General features: G+C 46.2%; 1 protein-coding gene across 1 annotated transcript in view; it reads left to right on the forward strand.

The window, feature by feature from the left end:
* Nucleotides 1–652: 652 nt before the first annotated feature.
* Nucleotides 653–17,036, forward strand: part of asip1 (agouti signaling protein 1) — a gene marked incomplete at its 5' end in the record, with an annotated part of 67,809 nt that continues 51,425 nt past the window's right edge. Inside the window, one exon of the mRNA XM_072244213.1 lies at nt 653–699. Coding sequence (XP_072100314.1) covers nt 653–699 — 47 coding nt within the window. The remainder of the gene's footprint in view (nt 700–17,036) is intronic.

Genomic DNA, 17,036 nt, shown 5'->3' on the forward strand with positions numbered 1-17,036 from the left:
AACCACGTAGGCACAACGGCCAAGCCTGCACCGTTTGCACTCGTTTTAAAACGAATGTGAAGAAAATAGATACGATATCACAATTCCCTTGTCAAACTTTCTTTTTAAAACGTTTTTCCCTATCATTATTTGTACGTTTTTACTTCAAAAAATCCCCGAATTTTAACGTTAAAAAGATCACAACAAAGATCTCCCATTTTTTTTATTTTTAAAATATCTCCGATTATCTTTATTTTAAATAAATCTCTGATGATCTTTTTAACGTTGAAAAGATCTCTGTTATCTTTACTTTTAAAATATCTCCGATTATCTTTGACACCGATATTTTAATGGGGCGAACCGTTTGGGGAAGACACGCACACACCTTGCTTTTCCACGCGTGGCTTGTTTTTAAATACATCCCTACTTGAGCGTTGACGCGCGGATCCCAAGTGCTTGTCAACTAGAGTTATGCCACCATTGGCAGCTCTCTACCCTCCATTCCCACCCCTTTCCCACCATCACCACTCCGCTGGCCGGGAACGCGAGGAGGGGTGGGAAGAAAGAAAGCAATAAACTCTCTTCAGTTTATTTTGAAAAGGGAGGGGGTGGGTGAAACGAAAAAAAAGTGTTTATTTAAGTGGTCCCCAGATAACCTGGGCTGTACATTTGCAGAATTCAAGAGGCAACATCCACTGCACAGCGAAACGGTCTGAACGGGTAGGTGAACCTATTCAAACAACCTCCGTTCGATCTGGGTCTTTACAAACAACAGCTCAATCGACTCGTTTTTAAGGGAAGTAGTATATATGTGTTTAAGCGTATTTTTCCAAGAGCCTGCCAGAATGTGAATTTAATTCGACTAAATATCATTATTTTTATTAACATATTTATGGTAATATTTTGCTCTGAATGATACATATCTTGAGAGTGCACTGTGGTCCGGAGGAACTTTGCTTCCTGCAGTTGCCAGATGACAATAAACTTGAACTTTTATAAAAGTGTACACTTTTCCTACACATATGAAATAACAATACTGGATTATGGGTAAAATACTTCATAATCTAAATTTACTATCGCCGTAATTCTTTTCAATATCGACATCAACATTATAAAAGAAGTTTTCTTTGTAGAGAGACGGAATAAAATTGACCATCGTTCTAAACTTTGAAAGCTTTGAAGACAATTGGGCCAGTGTTTAGTATGTTTATTGGGGGTGCGTATTAGAGCACGGGCGGCCTTTGACCAGAAATAAACTGACAAGTGTCAACCCGTGATCTTTGCTTTCTTAGCTCTGTCAGATATAAGCAGAGTTTAATTCCAAGTTTTTGGGAGGCAAACAAATCTGCGGCATTCTCAACCGAAGGATAAAGGCAAGAATGTGCGGTTATCAAAAAACAATTCTGCCCGCTACCCTAATGCGTGCGCCTAACAGACGGCAAAACGCGGTGTTATTTCTCTCCTAATGAAGGGTCTGGGCCCGAAACGTCGACTCCTTATTCATTTCCATAGATTCTGCCTGGCCTGCTGAGTTCCTCCAGCATTTAGTGTGTGTTACTCTGGATTTCCAGCAACTACAGAATCTCCTGCGTTGATTTCACTGAAGAGCTGTGTGTGCTCGCTCTGACTAATTGAGCATTTGGGAACTTCAGCGCTTCCTGTAACTGCCCAGAATTATTATCCTATTCAATAAGCAATGTTCCATCCTGTGTAAATAAAGATCTCCCAAATGTTGCAAAATAGGAACGTGAAAAATATTTATAAAAATATCTGCAAAATGACGAGGCGCTAGTTCCCATATCCAGGATATACAGTAATATAAAAAATATTTTGGAGTACCGTGTAGCCACATTTCACTGCAAAACTGAGTAAACTATTATCTAATATGTCATGCACTTAACGAGGCAATAAACGGCGTATTTTCAAATGCTTCAGTCCCATAACAGGAATAATAAGAGGAATAGTCAGCATGGCTTTGTGAAGGGCAGATCGTGTCTGACAAGCCTGATAGAGTTCTTTGAGGAGATGACCAGGCATATAGATGAGAGTAGTGCAGTGGATGTGATCTATATGGATTTTAGTAAGGCATTTGACAAGGTTCCACACGGTAGGCTTATTCAGAAAGTCAGAAGGCATGGGATCCAGGGAAGTTTGGCCAGGTGGATTCAGAATTGGCTTGCCTGCAGAAGGCAGGGGGTCGTAGTGGAGGGAGTACATTCAGATTGGAGGATTGTGACTAGTGGTGTCCCACAAGGATCTGTTCTGGGATCTCTAATTTTCGTGATTTTTATTAACAACCTGGATGTGGGGGTAGAAAGGTGGGTTGGCAAGCTTGCAGATGACACAAAGGTTGGTGGTGTTGTAGCTAGTGTAGAGGATTGTCAAAGATTGCAGAGAGACATTGATAGGAAGCAGAAGTGGGCTGAGAAGTGGTAGATGGAGTTCAACCCGGAGAAGTGTGAGGTGGTACACTTTACAAGGACAAACTCCAAGGCAGAGTACAAAGTAAATGGCAGGATACTTGGTAGTGTGGAGGAGTAGAGGGATCTGGGGGTACATGTCCACAGATCCCTGAAAGTTGCCTCACAGGTAGATAGGGTAGTTAAGAAAGCTTATGGGGTGTTAGCTTTCATAAGTCGAGGGGTAGCGTTTAAGAGTCATGATGTAATGATGCAGCTCCATAAAACTCTGATTAGGCCACTTGGAGAACTGCATCCAGTTCTGATCGCCTCACTATAAGAAGGATGTGGAAGCATTGGAAAGGCTACGGAGGAGATTTACCAAGATGCTGCCTGGTTTAGAGAGTATGGATTATGATCAGAGATTAAGGGAGCTAGGGCTTTACTCTTTGGGGAGGAGGATGAGAGGAGACATGATAGAGTTGTACAAGATGTTAAGAGGAATAGATAGAGTGGATAGCCAGCGCCTCTTCCCCAGGGCACCACTGCTCAATACAAGAGAACATGGCTTTAAGGTAAGGGGTGGGAAGTTCAAGGGGGATAGTAAAGGAAGGTTTTTTACTCAGAGAGTGGTTGGTGCATGGAATGCACTGCCTGAGTCAGTGGTGGAGGCAGATACACTCGTGAAATTTAAGAGACTACTAGACAGGTATATGGAGGAATTTAAGGTGGGGGGTTATATGGGAGGCAGGGTTTAAGGGTCGGCACAACATTGTGGGCCGAAGGGCCTGTACTGTGCTGTACTGTTCTATGTTCTATAAGATATTCAGTTGCTCTGTTACCAGAACGAGAGGGCTAGAGGGCTTCCCCTGCCTCAGCAAGCACCACATCCTTCAACATCATTGTGCCTGTGTGTGTGTTCGTGTGTGAGCGTGTTTGTGTGAGTGTGCGTGTATGTTTGTGTGTATGTGTGTGTGTGTTCATGTGTGCGAGTGTTTGTGTGTGTTTTTGTGTGTGCGAGTGTTTGAGTGTGTGTTTTTGTGTGTGTTTGTGAGTGTGCATTTGTGTGTGTGTTGTGCATGTGTGGGAGTGTGTGTGTGAGACTGTGTGTATTTGTGAATGTGTGTTTGTTGTGTGTATGAGTGTGTTCTGGGTATGTGTATGTATGTGTGTGTTTGTGTGTGTGTGTTTGTTTGCATGTGATTTGGGTGTGTGTGTCCGTGTGTGTTTGTGTGCATGTGTGTTTGTGAGTGTGTGTGAGTGTATTGTGTGTGCTTGTGTGTGTTTGTGTGTGTGTATTTATGTGTGAGTGTGTTTATGTGTATGTGTGTGTGAGTGTGTTTTGTGTGTTTGTGTGTGTGTTGTGTTTGTGATAGTGTGTATGCTGTATAGACAAGGATGCCCGCTATTTTTCACTTTGGTCAGAACAACAATTACAGCTGAAATATAAATGACAACTACCTTTATTAACACACACACACAAAATGCCAGAGGACCTCAGCAGGTCAGGCAGCAACTATGGAAAGGAAGGGAGGCTTCTTCTCCCTTCCTTTCCACTCCTGATGAACAGTCTCAGCCTGAAGCATTGACTGTTTATTCCTTTCCATCGATGCTGCCTGACCTCTGATTTCCTCAGCATTTTGTGTGTGTTGCTCTTGATTTCCAGCATCTGCAGAATCGTGTGTGTATGACTTCCTTTTGCGCCATTCCATTGCATAATAAAATAGATAGATAGATACTTTATTGATCCCAAAGGAAATTCCAGTATCACAGTAGCATTACAAGAGCACAGATATACAAATATTAGAAGAAAAATAAGAAAGGATAAAAAAAAGTTACCACAAACAGTCTAACAGGAAGGAGGTCATCACTTCCCCGGCTGTAGGTTAACTCATTACAGAGTCTAATGGCCGAGGGTAAGAATGACCTCATTTAGCGCTCTTTGGAGCAGCACAATTGTCTTAGTCTATTACTAAAAGTGTTCCTCTTTTCAGCCAAGATGGTGTGCAGAGGGTAAGAAAGATTGTCCACAATTGCCAGGATTTTCTGTAGTGTCTTTTGTTCTACAACAGCCTCTGGTGTGTCCAGTTTGAGTCCTATAATAGAGCCAGTCATTTTAATCAGTTTATTGAGCCTGTCAGCATCACCCATGTTGATGTCCGTAGCACTTCACGAGCATTACTAAACAACATTGTTATATGGAGATATTCAGATTGTACCAAAGCTTGGTAGAAGAGGTTGGATTTAAGCAACATTTTAAAAAGGGACGAGTATGTTCAGAATCAGAATGATCTTTAATATCACCAGCAAATGTCATGAAATTTGTTGTTTTGTAACAATGAAAAGAGGGCATGTCCTGGGTGATGAGGGTCCTTAATGAAAAATGCCACCCTTTTGAAGCATCGACCTATGAATGTGTCCTCAGTGCTGGGGAGGGTTGTGCTCATGATGAAGCTGGCAGAGTTAACAACTTTCTGCAGCTTTTTCCGATCCTGTGCAATTGATTCCATACCAGACGGTGTTGCAACCAGTTCGAATGCTCTTCTCAGTACATCTGTAGAAACTTGAGAAGGTGGCATTTTAAACCACCCACAAACAATGGAGAAAGTAAAATTCAAGTCAAAGTAAATTTATGATCAAAGTATCTGTGTGTTACCATGGACTACCCTGAGACTTGCTTTCAAGGCTCAAGGATTAACTTTATTCACCATATACATTTACATATCTTGATGAAGGGGCCAGAACCGTTGACTGCTCATTCTCTCCATTGATGCTGCCTGGCCTGCTGAGTTCCTCCAGCATCTTCTGTGTGTTACCCTTCATTTACTTGCTTTAAGGATTTGTTGTGTTGCGTTAGTCAGGATGTGACACGCAACAAAAAACACCAACATTCAACAATTATATAAAAAAAAGTTAGATGTTAAAAGTAGAGATATAGATGTAGAGATATGTGCATGAATACATAAATACCATCATGTATTTTCAATGTAAACTGCATTATAAACAGTGTTTACAGTGCAGTGATGGGGTACGACATAGAGACCGGTGGGAGGGGGCTAACTAGAATGATTGTTTTTTCTTGCAGGCATTTACAGGAAAATAAAGAAATGCAATACAATATATGTAAAAATACTATATAAAAACAAATAATTAAAATCTGAAATGCACAGGAAAAGAGATCAGAGAAGCACAGCAGTCCAGAAGGATTACGAAAAAGAGAAAATCTGCAGATGCTGAAAATCCAAGCAACACACATAAAATGCTGGAGGAACTCAGCAGGCCAGGCAGCATCTATAGAAAAAGAGTAAGCAGTCAGTCAATATTTCAGGCCGAGACCCTTCTTCAGGACTGGAAAAAGACGAGAAGTTAGAGCATGAGGCTATAGTGTACAAGTTCGGTAATGGATAATATTTTGCTCATTACCCAGACTTCAGTAGTGATCCATAGATTCTGGCCAATTTGGGTATTGCAAGTGCAAACCAATTGTCTCATTTGTTAGCACTCCATGTGGGTGCAATTCCTTCCTGAAGGGTCAAAGTTTCCCCATCAGATATGGAGAATAGCTTGAGACTATAAGACATAGGAACAGAATCAGGTCATTTAGCCCATCAGGTCTGCCCTGCTATTCCGTCACAGCTGATTTTATTCCCCCTCGGCCCCATTCTCCTGCCTTCTCCCCACAACCTTTGAAATCTTGACTAATCAAGAAACTATGTCTATATTCCTAGAATACAGTCTTTGTCTTTGTTCCTTCTACCAAAATGCAGGAGCATACATTTACTTAACATACATGTTCCGACATTGCATTTCATCTGCCAGTTCTTTGCCCACTCATAATTAATTGTATTTATTGATTGATTGATTGATTGATTGATGATTGATTGAGATACAGCACAGATCAGGCCCTTCTGGCTCTTCAAGCTATGCCGCCCAGCAACCCCACCACCCCCACCCCCCATTTAATCCTAGCAATCCTAGCATAATGACGGGATAATTGAGAATGACCAATTAACCTACTGTGGCGGCCCGCACACGCAGGACTTGAACCGCCATCGGGAGCCGCGAGCAGACACGCGGTAGCGCGTTTGGAACTACCCACTCGGGTGGACCTTCCGGGGACAGTCTGATGTCACATCCGCCCCGCGGGTCGCAGGGGCCCATGGGAGGGGAGATTTAAGCACACAATTTTGAATCAGTAAAGGCATTTTGAGTTCAGCTCTCTCTGCCTCCATGTGTTTCTTTAGTAGTACGTTTGTGCGCGATTACATTGGTGACCCCGACGTTCCAGACGGCATCTGGAGCTGGCGACTCAGCGACCAGCCATGAGTTCGAGCAACTCGCACAGCACAGTCTCTCTGAAGCTCCTGTCTTTCTGGGCCACTCAGCCCCACGTTTGGTTCGAGCAGGCTGAGGCCCAGTTCAATATCAGAGACATTACAGCCGACGCCACGCGGTACTACTACGTGGTCAGCACGCTCGACCAGGAGACAGCAGGCCGGATCATCGACTTCCTGCGCCAGTCACCAGCGGAGGACAGGTACACTAAGCTTAAGGTGCTCCTGATCTGTACCTTGCGACTCTCCCACCGCGAACAGGCCAAGCGGCTCCTACACATGGACAGCCTGGGCGACCGCACGCTATCCGAGCTCATGAATGACATGCTGGCGCTCATGGACGGCCATAAGCCGTGCCTTTTATTTGAACAGTTGTTCCTCGAGCAAATACCAAAGGATTTCAGCGACCCACACTGGGTCACGGCTAAAGCAGACGTCCTTTGGTAGAGCAAGCAATGTGGAGCAGCCTCCATTGGCCTAGCCACGATCACGCACCCCAAAGCCCAGGCCCCGCAACCGAAGCCGTCGAGACCCACAGAGGAAATGACGAAAGTTCGGAACAATTGTGTTTCTATCACCAAAGATGGGGCTCAGGCGCGCGCTGCTGCCGTCCACCATGTGCTTTTCTGGGAAACGCTGGGGCCAGCCGTCACTAATGGCTATGATGGCTGGCCACCGAGACAGCCTCCTGTACCTCTGGGACCAACACTCCAGGTGGCGCTTCCTGGTAGACAACGGGGCCAAAGTCAGCATACTCCCCGCCCCCGAACATGGACACTCGTAACGCGATCCCAGGCCCCCAACTCACCACTGCAAATGGCACCAGTATTCGGACTTACGGCCCGCGAACTGTCTCACTGCATTTCGGGTCCAGCCGTTTCACTTGGACTTTCACGTTGGCAGCGGTGTCACAGCCACTAGTAGGGGCAGATTTCCTACGAGCCAACTGCCTCCTGGTCAACCTAAAAGGCCGGCATTTGGTCCATGCCGAGACGTTCCAGACTTTCCAGCTCGGAGAAGCCAAGATACCGGCCCTCCACCTGGATTCCATGACCCTTTCGGGTAAAAAATTTGCCAGGGTGTTGGCAGAATTCCCCTCCATAGTCACCCCGCAGTTCTCCACGACCGACCCCAAGCATGGCGTGCAGCACCGCATCCCCACGCAAGGACCGTCGCTGCATGCCCGAGCTCGCAGGCTCCCACCTGACAAGCTCCACTTTGCTAAGGAGGAGTTCCATAAGATGGAAGAGATGGGAATCGTACGCTGCTCAGACAGCTCGTGGGCATCCCCGCTGCACATGGTGCCCAAGTCTGCAGGAGGATGGCGGCCCTGCGGAGACTACAGAAGACTCAACGACGCCACAGCTGCCGACGGATATCCGGTACCCCACATCCAGGACTTCACGGCGAACCTGCACGGGGCGACCATCTTCTCGAAAATCGACCTGGTCAGGGGATACCATCAGATCCCAGTGCACCCCGGTGACATGCCTAAGACAGCCCTCATCACCCTTTTCGGCTTGTTCGAATTCCTGAGGATGCCTTTCGATCTCAAGAATGCAGCCCAAACTTTCCAAAGGCTCATGGACTTGGTGGAACACGGCCTGGATTTCGCTTTCATTTACTTGGACGATATCCTGGTGGCCAGCAGTTCGCACCAAGAGCACGTGGCACATTTGCGCCAGCTCTGCCAACACCTGAGCGACCACGGACTGGCAATCAATCCAGCGAAGTGCCAGTTCGGGCTGACAGAGATCGACTTCTTGGGCCACAGAGTCAACCAACATGGCACAGTTCCCCTACCGGACAAAGTCCAGGCCATCTGCCAGTTCCCCAAGCCCAGCACGGACAAGGGCCTGCAGGAGTTCATAGGGATGGTCAACTTCTATCATTGATTCGTGCCGGCGGCGGCACACATCATGAGACCCTTGTTCACCCTGATGGCCGGCGAGGCCAAAGAAGTGGCATGGGACGCGGGGTCCACGGAGGCGTTCGAGCAGGCCAAGGAGGCGCTGGCAAAGGCGGCCCTCCTAGTGCACCCGAGAGTCGATGTACCCACGGCACTCACAGTCGACGCTTCCAACACGGCAGTCGGCGGAGTCCTGGAGCAGCTCGTCGAGGACCAGTGGCGACCACTCGCTTTCTTCAGCCGGCACCTACGGCCACCAGAGGTGAAGTACAGCACTTTTGACAGAGAGTTGCTAGCGCTCTACTCGACTGTCCAGCAATTCCAGTACTTCCTCAAGGGAAAGGAGTTCACCGTGTATACGGACTACAAGCCCCTCACCTTCGCACTGGCCAAGGTATCAGACCCATGATCGGCTTGGCAGCAGAGGCACCTGTCCTTTATTTCAGAATTCACCACGGTCGTCCGCCACATCGCAGGGAAGAACAACGTCGTCGCCGACACACTGTCGCAGCCCTGCCTCCACTCAGTGGGCATATTGTCCTCAGGAATAGACTACGCAGCACTGGGGGAATCACAGCGGTCAGACACCGAGATCCCGGCTTACCGCACCGCTGTTTCGGGGCTCCAGTTGGAGGACGTCTCCATCGGCCCAGCAGCGGATCAACTCCTGTGCGACGTGTCTACCGGCAAACCCCGACCCGTGGTACCAGCAGCATGGAGGCGCCGGGTGTTCGACACGCTGCACGACCTGGCCCACCTGTCCATCTGGGCGTCCATCAAGCTGGTAGCGGACAGATTCGTCTGGCACGGTTTGCGCAAACAGTTTGGACACTGGGCCAGGACCTGCGTACACTGCCAGACCGCCAAAGTCCAGCGGCACGTGAAGGCTCCCCTCCAGCAGTTCCAGCCAATGCACAGGAGGTTCCAACACATCAACATGGACATCGTCGGCCCCCTGCCAGTCTCCCGGGCGCCAGGTATATCTTTACCATGGTAGACAGGTTCACCAGATGGTCAGAAGCTGTGCCGCTCGCAGACATGTCCATTGAGTCCTGCGCCAGGCCGCTCATTGCAAACTGGATCGCCAGGTTCGGCCTCCCAACGGACCTCCCCTCCGACAGAGGGGCGCAGTTCACTTCTGGTTTGCGGACAGCACTGGCGCAGCTCCTGGGCACCCAGCTGCGTCACACCACAGCGTACCATCCCCAGTCCAACGGTTTGGTAGAGCGATTCCACCGGCATCTCAAGTCGGCCCTGATGGCACTCCTCAGCGGCCCCAACTGGACAGATGAGCTTTCCTGGGTCCTACTGGGCAACCGCACAGCCCCCAAGGAGGACTTGGACACCTCCTCGGTGGAACTGGTCTACGGCGCCCCCCCGACGGTCCCAGGCGAGTTTGTACCAGAGGCCCGAGGTTTGGAAGAAACTCCAGCAGTGGTGCTAACGAGGCTGCGAGACAAGGTAGGGACCCTGGCACCGGTCCCGACCTGCAGGCATGGTCCCACGCCATCCTTCACCCCTGAAGACCTCCGAGACTGTGAGTATGTTTTTATTCACAGGGGCATGCACAGGTCACCTCTACAGCGGCCGTACGAGGGACCCTTTAAGGTGATCCGGCACAACAGAACCACGTGTGTCGTGGAGGTGGGTGGCCGGGAAGAGACTTTTACAGTGGACTGCCTCAAACCGGTGCACTTGGACATTCAGCAACCAGTGAGGGTACCCGCACCACGCCGGCGAAGCCGGCCACCCAGGCAAGCCGCACAGACTGGGGGCTCCACTCCCTCAATAGATGTTTCTGGGGGGGGGCGGTGGCAGCTCGCACACGTGGGACTTGAACCGCCATCAGGAGACGTAGGCAGACACGCGGTAGCACGTTTGGAACTACCCGCTCGGGGCGGACCTTCCGGGGACAGTCTGACGTCACATCCGCCCTGCGGGTCACAGGGGCCCATGGGAGGGGGGATTTAAGCTCACGATTTTGAATCAGTAAAGGCATTCTGAGTTCAGCTCTCTCTGCCTCCGTGTTTCTTTAGTAGTGCGTTTGCGCGCGACTACACTACCAACTGGTAACTGTGGGAGGAAACCCCACCTGGTACAGGCAACTTGGGTCACTTGTAGTCATGGGAGATTTTAACATACAGGTCGATTGGGAAAATCAGGTTGGTAATGGATCTCAAGAGAGTGAGTTTGTTGAATGCCTAAGAGATAGCTTTTTAGAGCAGTTATTCATTGAGCCTACTAGGGGATCAGCTATACTGGATTGGGTGTTATATAATGAACCAGAGGTGATTAGGAAGCTTATGGTAAAAGGACCCTTAGGAGGCAGTGCTCACAATATGACTGAGTCCAGTTTGGAACTTGATAGGGTGAAAGTAAAGTCTGATGTCGCAGTATTTCAGTGGAGTAAGGGAAATTACAGTGGTATGAGAGAGGACCTAGCCAGAGTAAATTGGAAGGAGCTGCTGGCAGGGATGTCAGCAGAGCAGCAACGGCGTGTGTTTCTGGGAAAAAATGAGGAAGGTGCAGGACATGTGTATTCCTAAAATGAAGAAATACTCAAATGGTAAAATAGTACAACCGTGGCTGACCAGGGAAGTCAAAGCTATTGTAAAAGCAAAAAGAGGGGAATACAACAAAGCAAAAATTAGTGAGAAGATAGAGGATTGGGAAGTTTTAAAAAACTTACAGAGAGCAACTAAAAATCATTAGAAGGGAAAAGAAGATAGTAGAAGTTTTTTCAAGTACGTTAAAAATAAAAGAGATGAGATTGGATATAGGACCTCTAGAAAGTGAAGCAGGAGAAATAATAATAGGGGACAAGGAGATGGCTAATGCAACAGTCTTCACTGTGGAAGACACTAGCAGTATGCCTGATGTTGTAGTGTGTGAAGGAAGAGAAGTGGGTGCAGTTACTGTTACAAGAGAGGAGGTGTTCAAAAAGCTGAAAGACCTAAAGGTACATAAGTTACCTGGACTAGAAGAACTGCACCCTAGGGTTCTGAAAGAGGTAGTGTTAGAGATTGTGGTGGCATTAGAAATGATTTTTCAAAAATCATTGGACAGAGGACTGGAAAATTGCAAATGTCACTCCACTCTTTAAGAAAGGAGGAAGGCAGCACAAAGGAAATTATAGACCAGTTAGCCTGACCTCAGTGGTTGGGAAGATGTTCGAGTCAATTGTTAAGGATGAGGTGATGGAGTACTTGGTGACACAGGACAAGGTAGTACAAAGTCAGCATGGTTTCCTTCAGGGAAATGCCTGCCTGACGAACCTGTTGGAATACTTTGAGGAGATTACAAGTAGGATAGATAAAGGGGATGCAGTGGATGTTGCATATTTGGACTTTCAGAAGGCCTTTGACAAGGTGCCACACATGAGGCTGCTTACCAAGTTAAAAGCCCATGGTATTACAGGAAAATTACTAACATGGTTAGAGCAGTGGCTGATTGGTAGGAGGCAGCGAGTGGGAATAAAAGGATCCCTTTCTGGTTAGCTGCCAATGACGCAGGGTTCAGTGTTGGCACCATTTCTTTTTATGCTGTATATAAATGATTTACGTTTGTAGATGATGGAATAGATGGCTTTGTTGCCAAGTTTGCAGATGATACTGTTTGAGGGGCAGGTAGTGTTGAGGAAACAGGTAGAATGCAGAAGGACTTAGACAGATTAGGAGAATGGGCAAGAAAGTGGCAAATGAAATACAATGTTGGAAAATACATGGTCATGCACTTTGGTAGTAGAAATAAATGTGTGAACTATTTTCTAAACAGGGGAAAAAATCCAGGAATATGAGATGCAGAGGAACTTGGGAGCCCTTGTACAGAACACCCTGAAGGTTAACTTGCAGGTTGAGTCAGTGGTGAGGAAGGCAAATGCAATGTTTGCATTCATTTCAAGAGGTCTAGAATAAAGAGCAAGGATGTGATACTAAGGTTTTATAAGGCACTGGTGAGGCCTCACCTTGAGTATTGTGAACAGTTTTGGGCTATGTTGTCTCTAAACTGCGCGCGCATGCGTGCGCACACACTTTTTTCAACCAGCGCACAAAGGAAATTAATGTGCACACAAAAGGTTAGTCACCTAAAATAATGTAGTAATTAATAATTATACTTATTGAAAATAATCTTTTAGCTAAATGTTTCTGTGATTGGAAGTTCCTCAGTCTGCAGTAAAGATGAAATCTCTCGGGCATCACGGCAGCAGCTATCTTTGGCGGACTGTGTTCATATCGTAAAGTTTACAAAGATCTATTTCAAATCCTGTAGATAGCTTACTAAGTTTTTATTGAAAAAAATATTGATTCACTATGTCAAATTCAAAAGAAGCAAAGGGCGTGAAGCGCAAATTTGTTTAAAGTTGAATGGCTTAACAAAATAGTGGAAACTGCTACACTAAAAGCTCATGAGGTCATGAACGTTCAGCTACGAGAAATACTTATGTATGATTCGGAAACTGGAGTTATCTGTTTGTATTGTCATGATGCGAAAGTTGCTGGAGAATTTGCTCGTGGAAAGAAGTGGGATGATATTTAGAAATTTGACTTTTTGAAGCGTCATTTGGCAAGTAAATCGCATTTGGGCAGTGTACAAAAGCTCAGGCAACAGAACCCATCATTACCCGTTACAGAACTGATTTCAAACTTTGCTCAAATGGTGGCATTTGTACTTCAAAATGAACATTTTGTGACCTTGCACAGTTGATGGACATTGGGGGAACCTTTCTTGCATCTAGTGAGCGAGGCTTTAGCCTAATGAATCAACTCAAAAGCAAGCTGAGAAACCGTTTAGGTGAATGTCATCTGGATATGTTAATGAGAATCAAAAGCTATCAATTGGATAGAAGTTCTATTAGCCTAGACAGAGTTTACAAAGAATGGGTAAATGCCAAAGACAGGAGAGAGAAAAAAATAACTGAGTGACTTAAATATGTATATTATTTTGATGTTATTCTGTGCAGTTTTATGTCAAATATTTTGTAAGCCTACATAAACTGTGCCATGTGTGCATTCAGTGCGCACATATTATTGTCACAGGAAAAAAATTTGCACAACATAAGATTCTTGCACACACTGACTACTAAAAATTAGAGGGAACATTGGTTTTGGGCCCCTCATCTTAAAAAAGGTGTGCTGGCATTGGAGAGGGTCACGAGGAGGCTCATAAGGATGATTCCAGGAATGAAAGGGTTATCATACCAGGAACGTTTGATGGTGCTGGAATTCTGAAGTGTGAAGGAGGATCTCATTGAGTACTCTAGACAGAGTAGATGTGGAAAGGATGTTTCCCATGGTGGGAGAGTCTAGGGCAAGAAGGCACAGCCTCAGAATAGAGGGGCACCCTTTCAAAACAGAGATGCGGGGAAATTTGTTTAGCCAGAGGGTGGTGAATTTGTGGAATTTGTTGTCACAGGCAGCTGTGGAGGCCAGGTCAGTGGGGGTATTTAAGGCAGAGGTTGATAGGTTCTTGATTGGTCATGGCATCAAAGGTTACGAGGAGAAGGCTGGGAACTGAGGTTGAGCAGGAGAGAAAAAAAAGATCAGCCATGATTGAATGGCGGAGCAGACTCGATGGGCAGATGATCTAATTCTGCTCCTATTCTTATGGTCTTGTACTGTAAAGTGCTGTGCTAAACACTATGCTACCGTGCTGACTCACCTGCCACATCTTGGGCCATTCTTCTAATCTGTCCAAGTCTTTCTGCATGAATTGGATGTTGCAATGTGAAGTATGACCTGGCTGCGATCAGTTAGTGGGCCGTTAATTACGGAGCAAGTGCATGAATTCTGTTGCTTTATTGCAACACTGGAACCTTCACAAAATTAACTTGTTGCCACATGACATTGATTGTGAAATCATAACTCGCTATCCCCAGCAGCAGAGCCCCACAACAGCACAGCTGAGACGACTTGAAAGTGAGCGTGTCACAACTCAGTACTTGCAGTGTTTTCGGGTGGAGTTGTACCTGGAGCCGACTTGGGCAGGGGGATGAGACGTGGTCATTTTGTGGTTTCAAAGATCGCTGTGCGGTGCTTGGGAGCGCCATCTGTATGAGGAGCTCTGATTCCAAAGTCGACAACCACCCCACAAATTGTTCCATGTTAATGTTTGAGATATCGAAAGAAAGTCAACGCATTATGCAAAGGGCTGTGATGGCTGTCAGTTTCGAAGCTTGAACTAGGCCTGGGTGTTTTATTGCGATTCAATGGGCGCCGGTTATCTGCATAATCGACAGCAAAGTGGAATCCTTAGACCGTTCCATGGCTGGTCAGTTATATTTCATCAAACAGTATGCAGAAACTCAATGCTATGAACACTCCCTTCACTACATTAATATTCCTCTGTATTTTTGTTAATAACATAGTAATAATTTTAAATTATTGAGAGCAGAGAGTTGTAAAATTAGTCAGCTCCATCATGGGCACTAGCCTTTGTAGTATTTAGGACACCTTCAAAAGGTGATGCCTCAAAAAAGGCAGTGTCCACCATTAAGAACCCCCATCACCCAGGACCTGCCCTCTTCTTATCGCTACCATCAAGGAGGAGGTACAGGAACCTGAAGACACACACTCAGTGATTGAGAAACAGCTTTTTCCCCTCTGCCATCAGATTTCTGAATAGATAATAAACCCATGAACACTACCTCATGACTGTTTTAAACTTTGCACTATTAATTTAACTATTTTTTATATATACTGTAAACCCCTCTATTATGGTAATGTACTGTTGCCGCAAAGACAATAAATTTCACGATATATGCTGGTGATATTAAACCTGGTTCTGATATAAAAGTGAATTAAAATTTATTGGGACACCAGATGTCACAGATGCTGGAATCTGGAGCAACAATCTGCTGCAGGAATTCAGGATGCACAGGAGGCACTTCTTGCCTAATGGCAGCAATGAGAAGAGGGCCTGCATTTGATTAGGTTTGGCCATTGTTGTAAGTGATGGCGATGAAGCATAATGGTTAGCGTAATGTTGTAGTCAGCGACCTGATTCAGTTCCCATGCTGTCTGTAGGGGGTTGCTAGTTCTCCCCGTGACCACAGGAGCTTCCTCCGGATGCTTCAGTTTCTACCCACATTCCGAAGTCATACGGGTTGGAGAAACAACACCTCACATTCCGTCAGGGCAGCCTCCAACCTGATGGCATAAACACGAACATTAACTTCCCTAACTTCTGGTAATTTCTACCCCCCTCCCTGGTTTCCATTCTCCCCTCAACCCTTCTTCTCATCTGCCCATCACCTCCCTCCGATGCCCCTTCTCCTTCCCTTTCTCCCATGGTCCTCTTTGCTCTTCTATCAGATTCCTTCTTCTTCAGTCCTTTGCCTTTTCCATCTATCACCTCCCAGCTTCTCACTTCATCTCCCCACCCATCTACCTTCCCCCTCACCTGGTCTCACCTATCACCTGCCAGCTTGTACTACTTCCCTTCACCCCACCTTCTTATTCTGGCTTCTGCCCCACCCCCTTACTTTCCAGCCCTGATGAAGAGTCTCAGTCTAAAGAATCAGCTGACAATTCCCCTCCACAGACACTGACTTAACTCAAGCCCTACAGTTTATACTCAGTTTCTTCTTTTTTTGGGTGCCACGGTAGCATAGCAGTTAGCGTGACGCTAGTGCAGCTTGAGGTGTCCCAGGGTTCAGAGTTCATCACCGGTGCCGTCTGAAAGGAGCTTGTATGTTCTCCCCCTGACTGTGTGGGTTTCCTCCAGGTGCTCTGGTTTTCTCCCACATTCCAAAGACGTACCAGTTGGTAGGTTAATTGGTCATCGTAAATTGTCCTGTCATTAGATTAGTGTTAAATAGCTAAGTTGTTGGGCCAGAAGGGTCTGTTCTGTGCTGTAGCTCTAATGAATAAAACTGGCATAATCACTGGACTGTCATTAAAATAAATGCATCGATTCCCTAATGTCCATCACATAAGGAAATCTAGTAGCTTTTCTAGATTTATCTTCAAAGTTGTAAATAAATTTATTATCAAAGTATGTATATGTCACCATATACTACCCTGAGATTCATTTTCTTAGATTCATAGAGAGTCATAAAGAAGTAAAGCACAGAAACAGAACATTCGGCCCATTTAGTTCATGCCAAAACCATTTAAACTGATTAGTCTCTTGAACTGCAGCGGGACCATAACCCTCCATATCCCTACTATTCATGTGCCTACCCAAACTTCTGAAATCAAGCTCGCATGCACCACTTGTGCTGGCAGTTCATTCCACACTCTTACAACCCTCTGAGTGAATAAGTTTTCCCTCATGTTCCCCTTAAACTCCTTATCTTCCACCCTTAAGCCATGACCTCTGGTTGTAGTTCCACCCAACCTCAGTGGAAGAAGCCTGCTTGCATTTGCTCTATCTATACCCCTCATAATTTTGTATACCTCTATCAAATCTCCTCTC

This window comes from Mobula birostris, chromosome 2 (genome assembly GCF_030028105.1).
Source record: "Mobula birostris isolate sMobBir1 chromosome 2, sMobBir1.hap1, whole genome shotgun sequence".
Lineage (NCBI taxonomy): Eukaryota > Metazoa > Chordata > Chondrichthyes > Myliobatiformes > Myliobatidae > Mobula > Mobula birostris.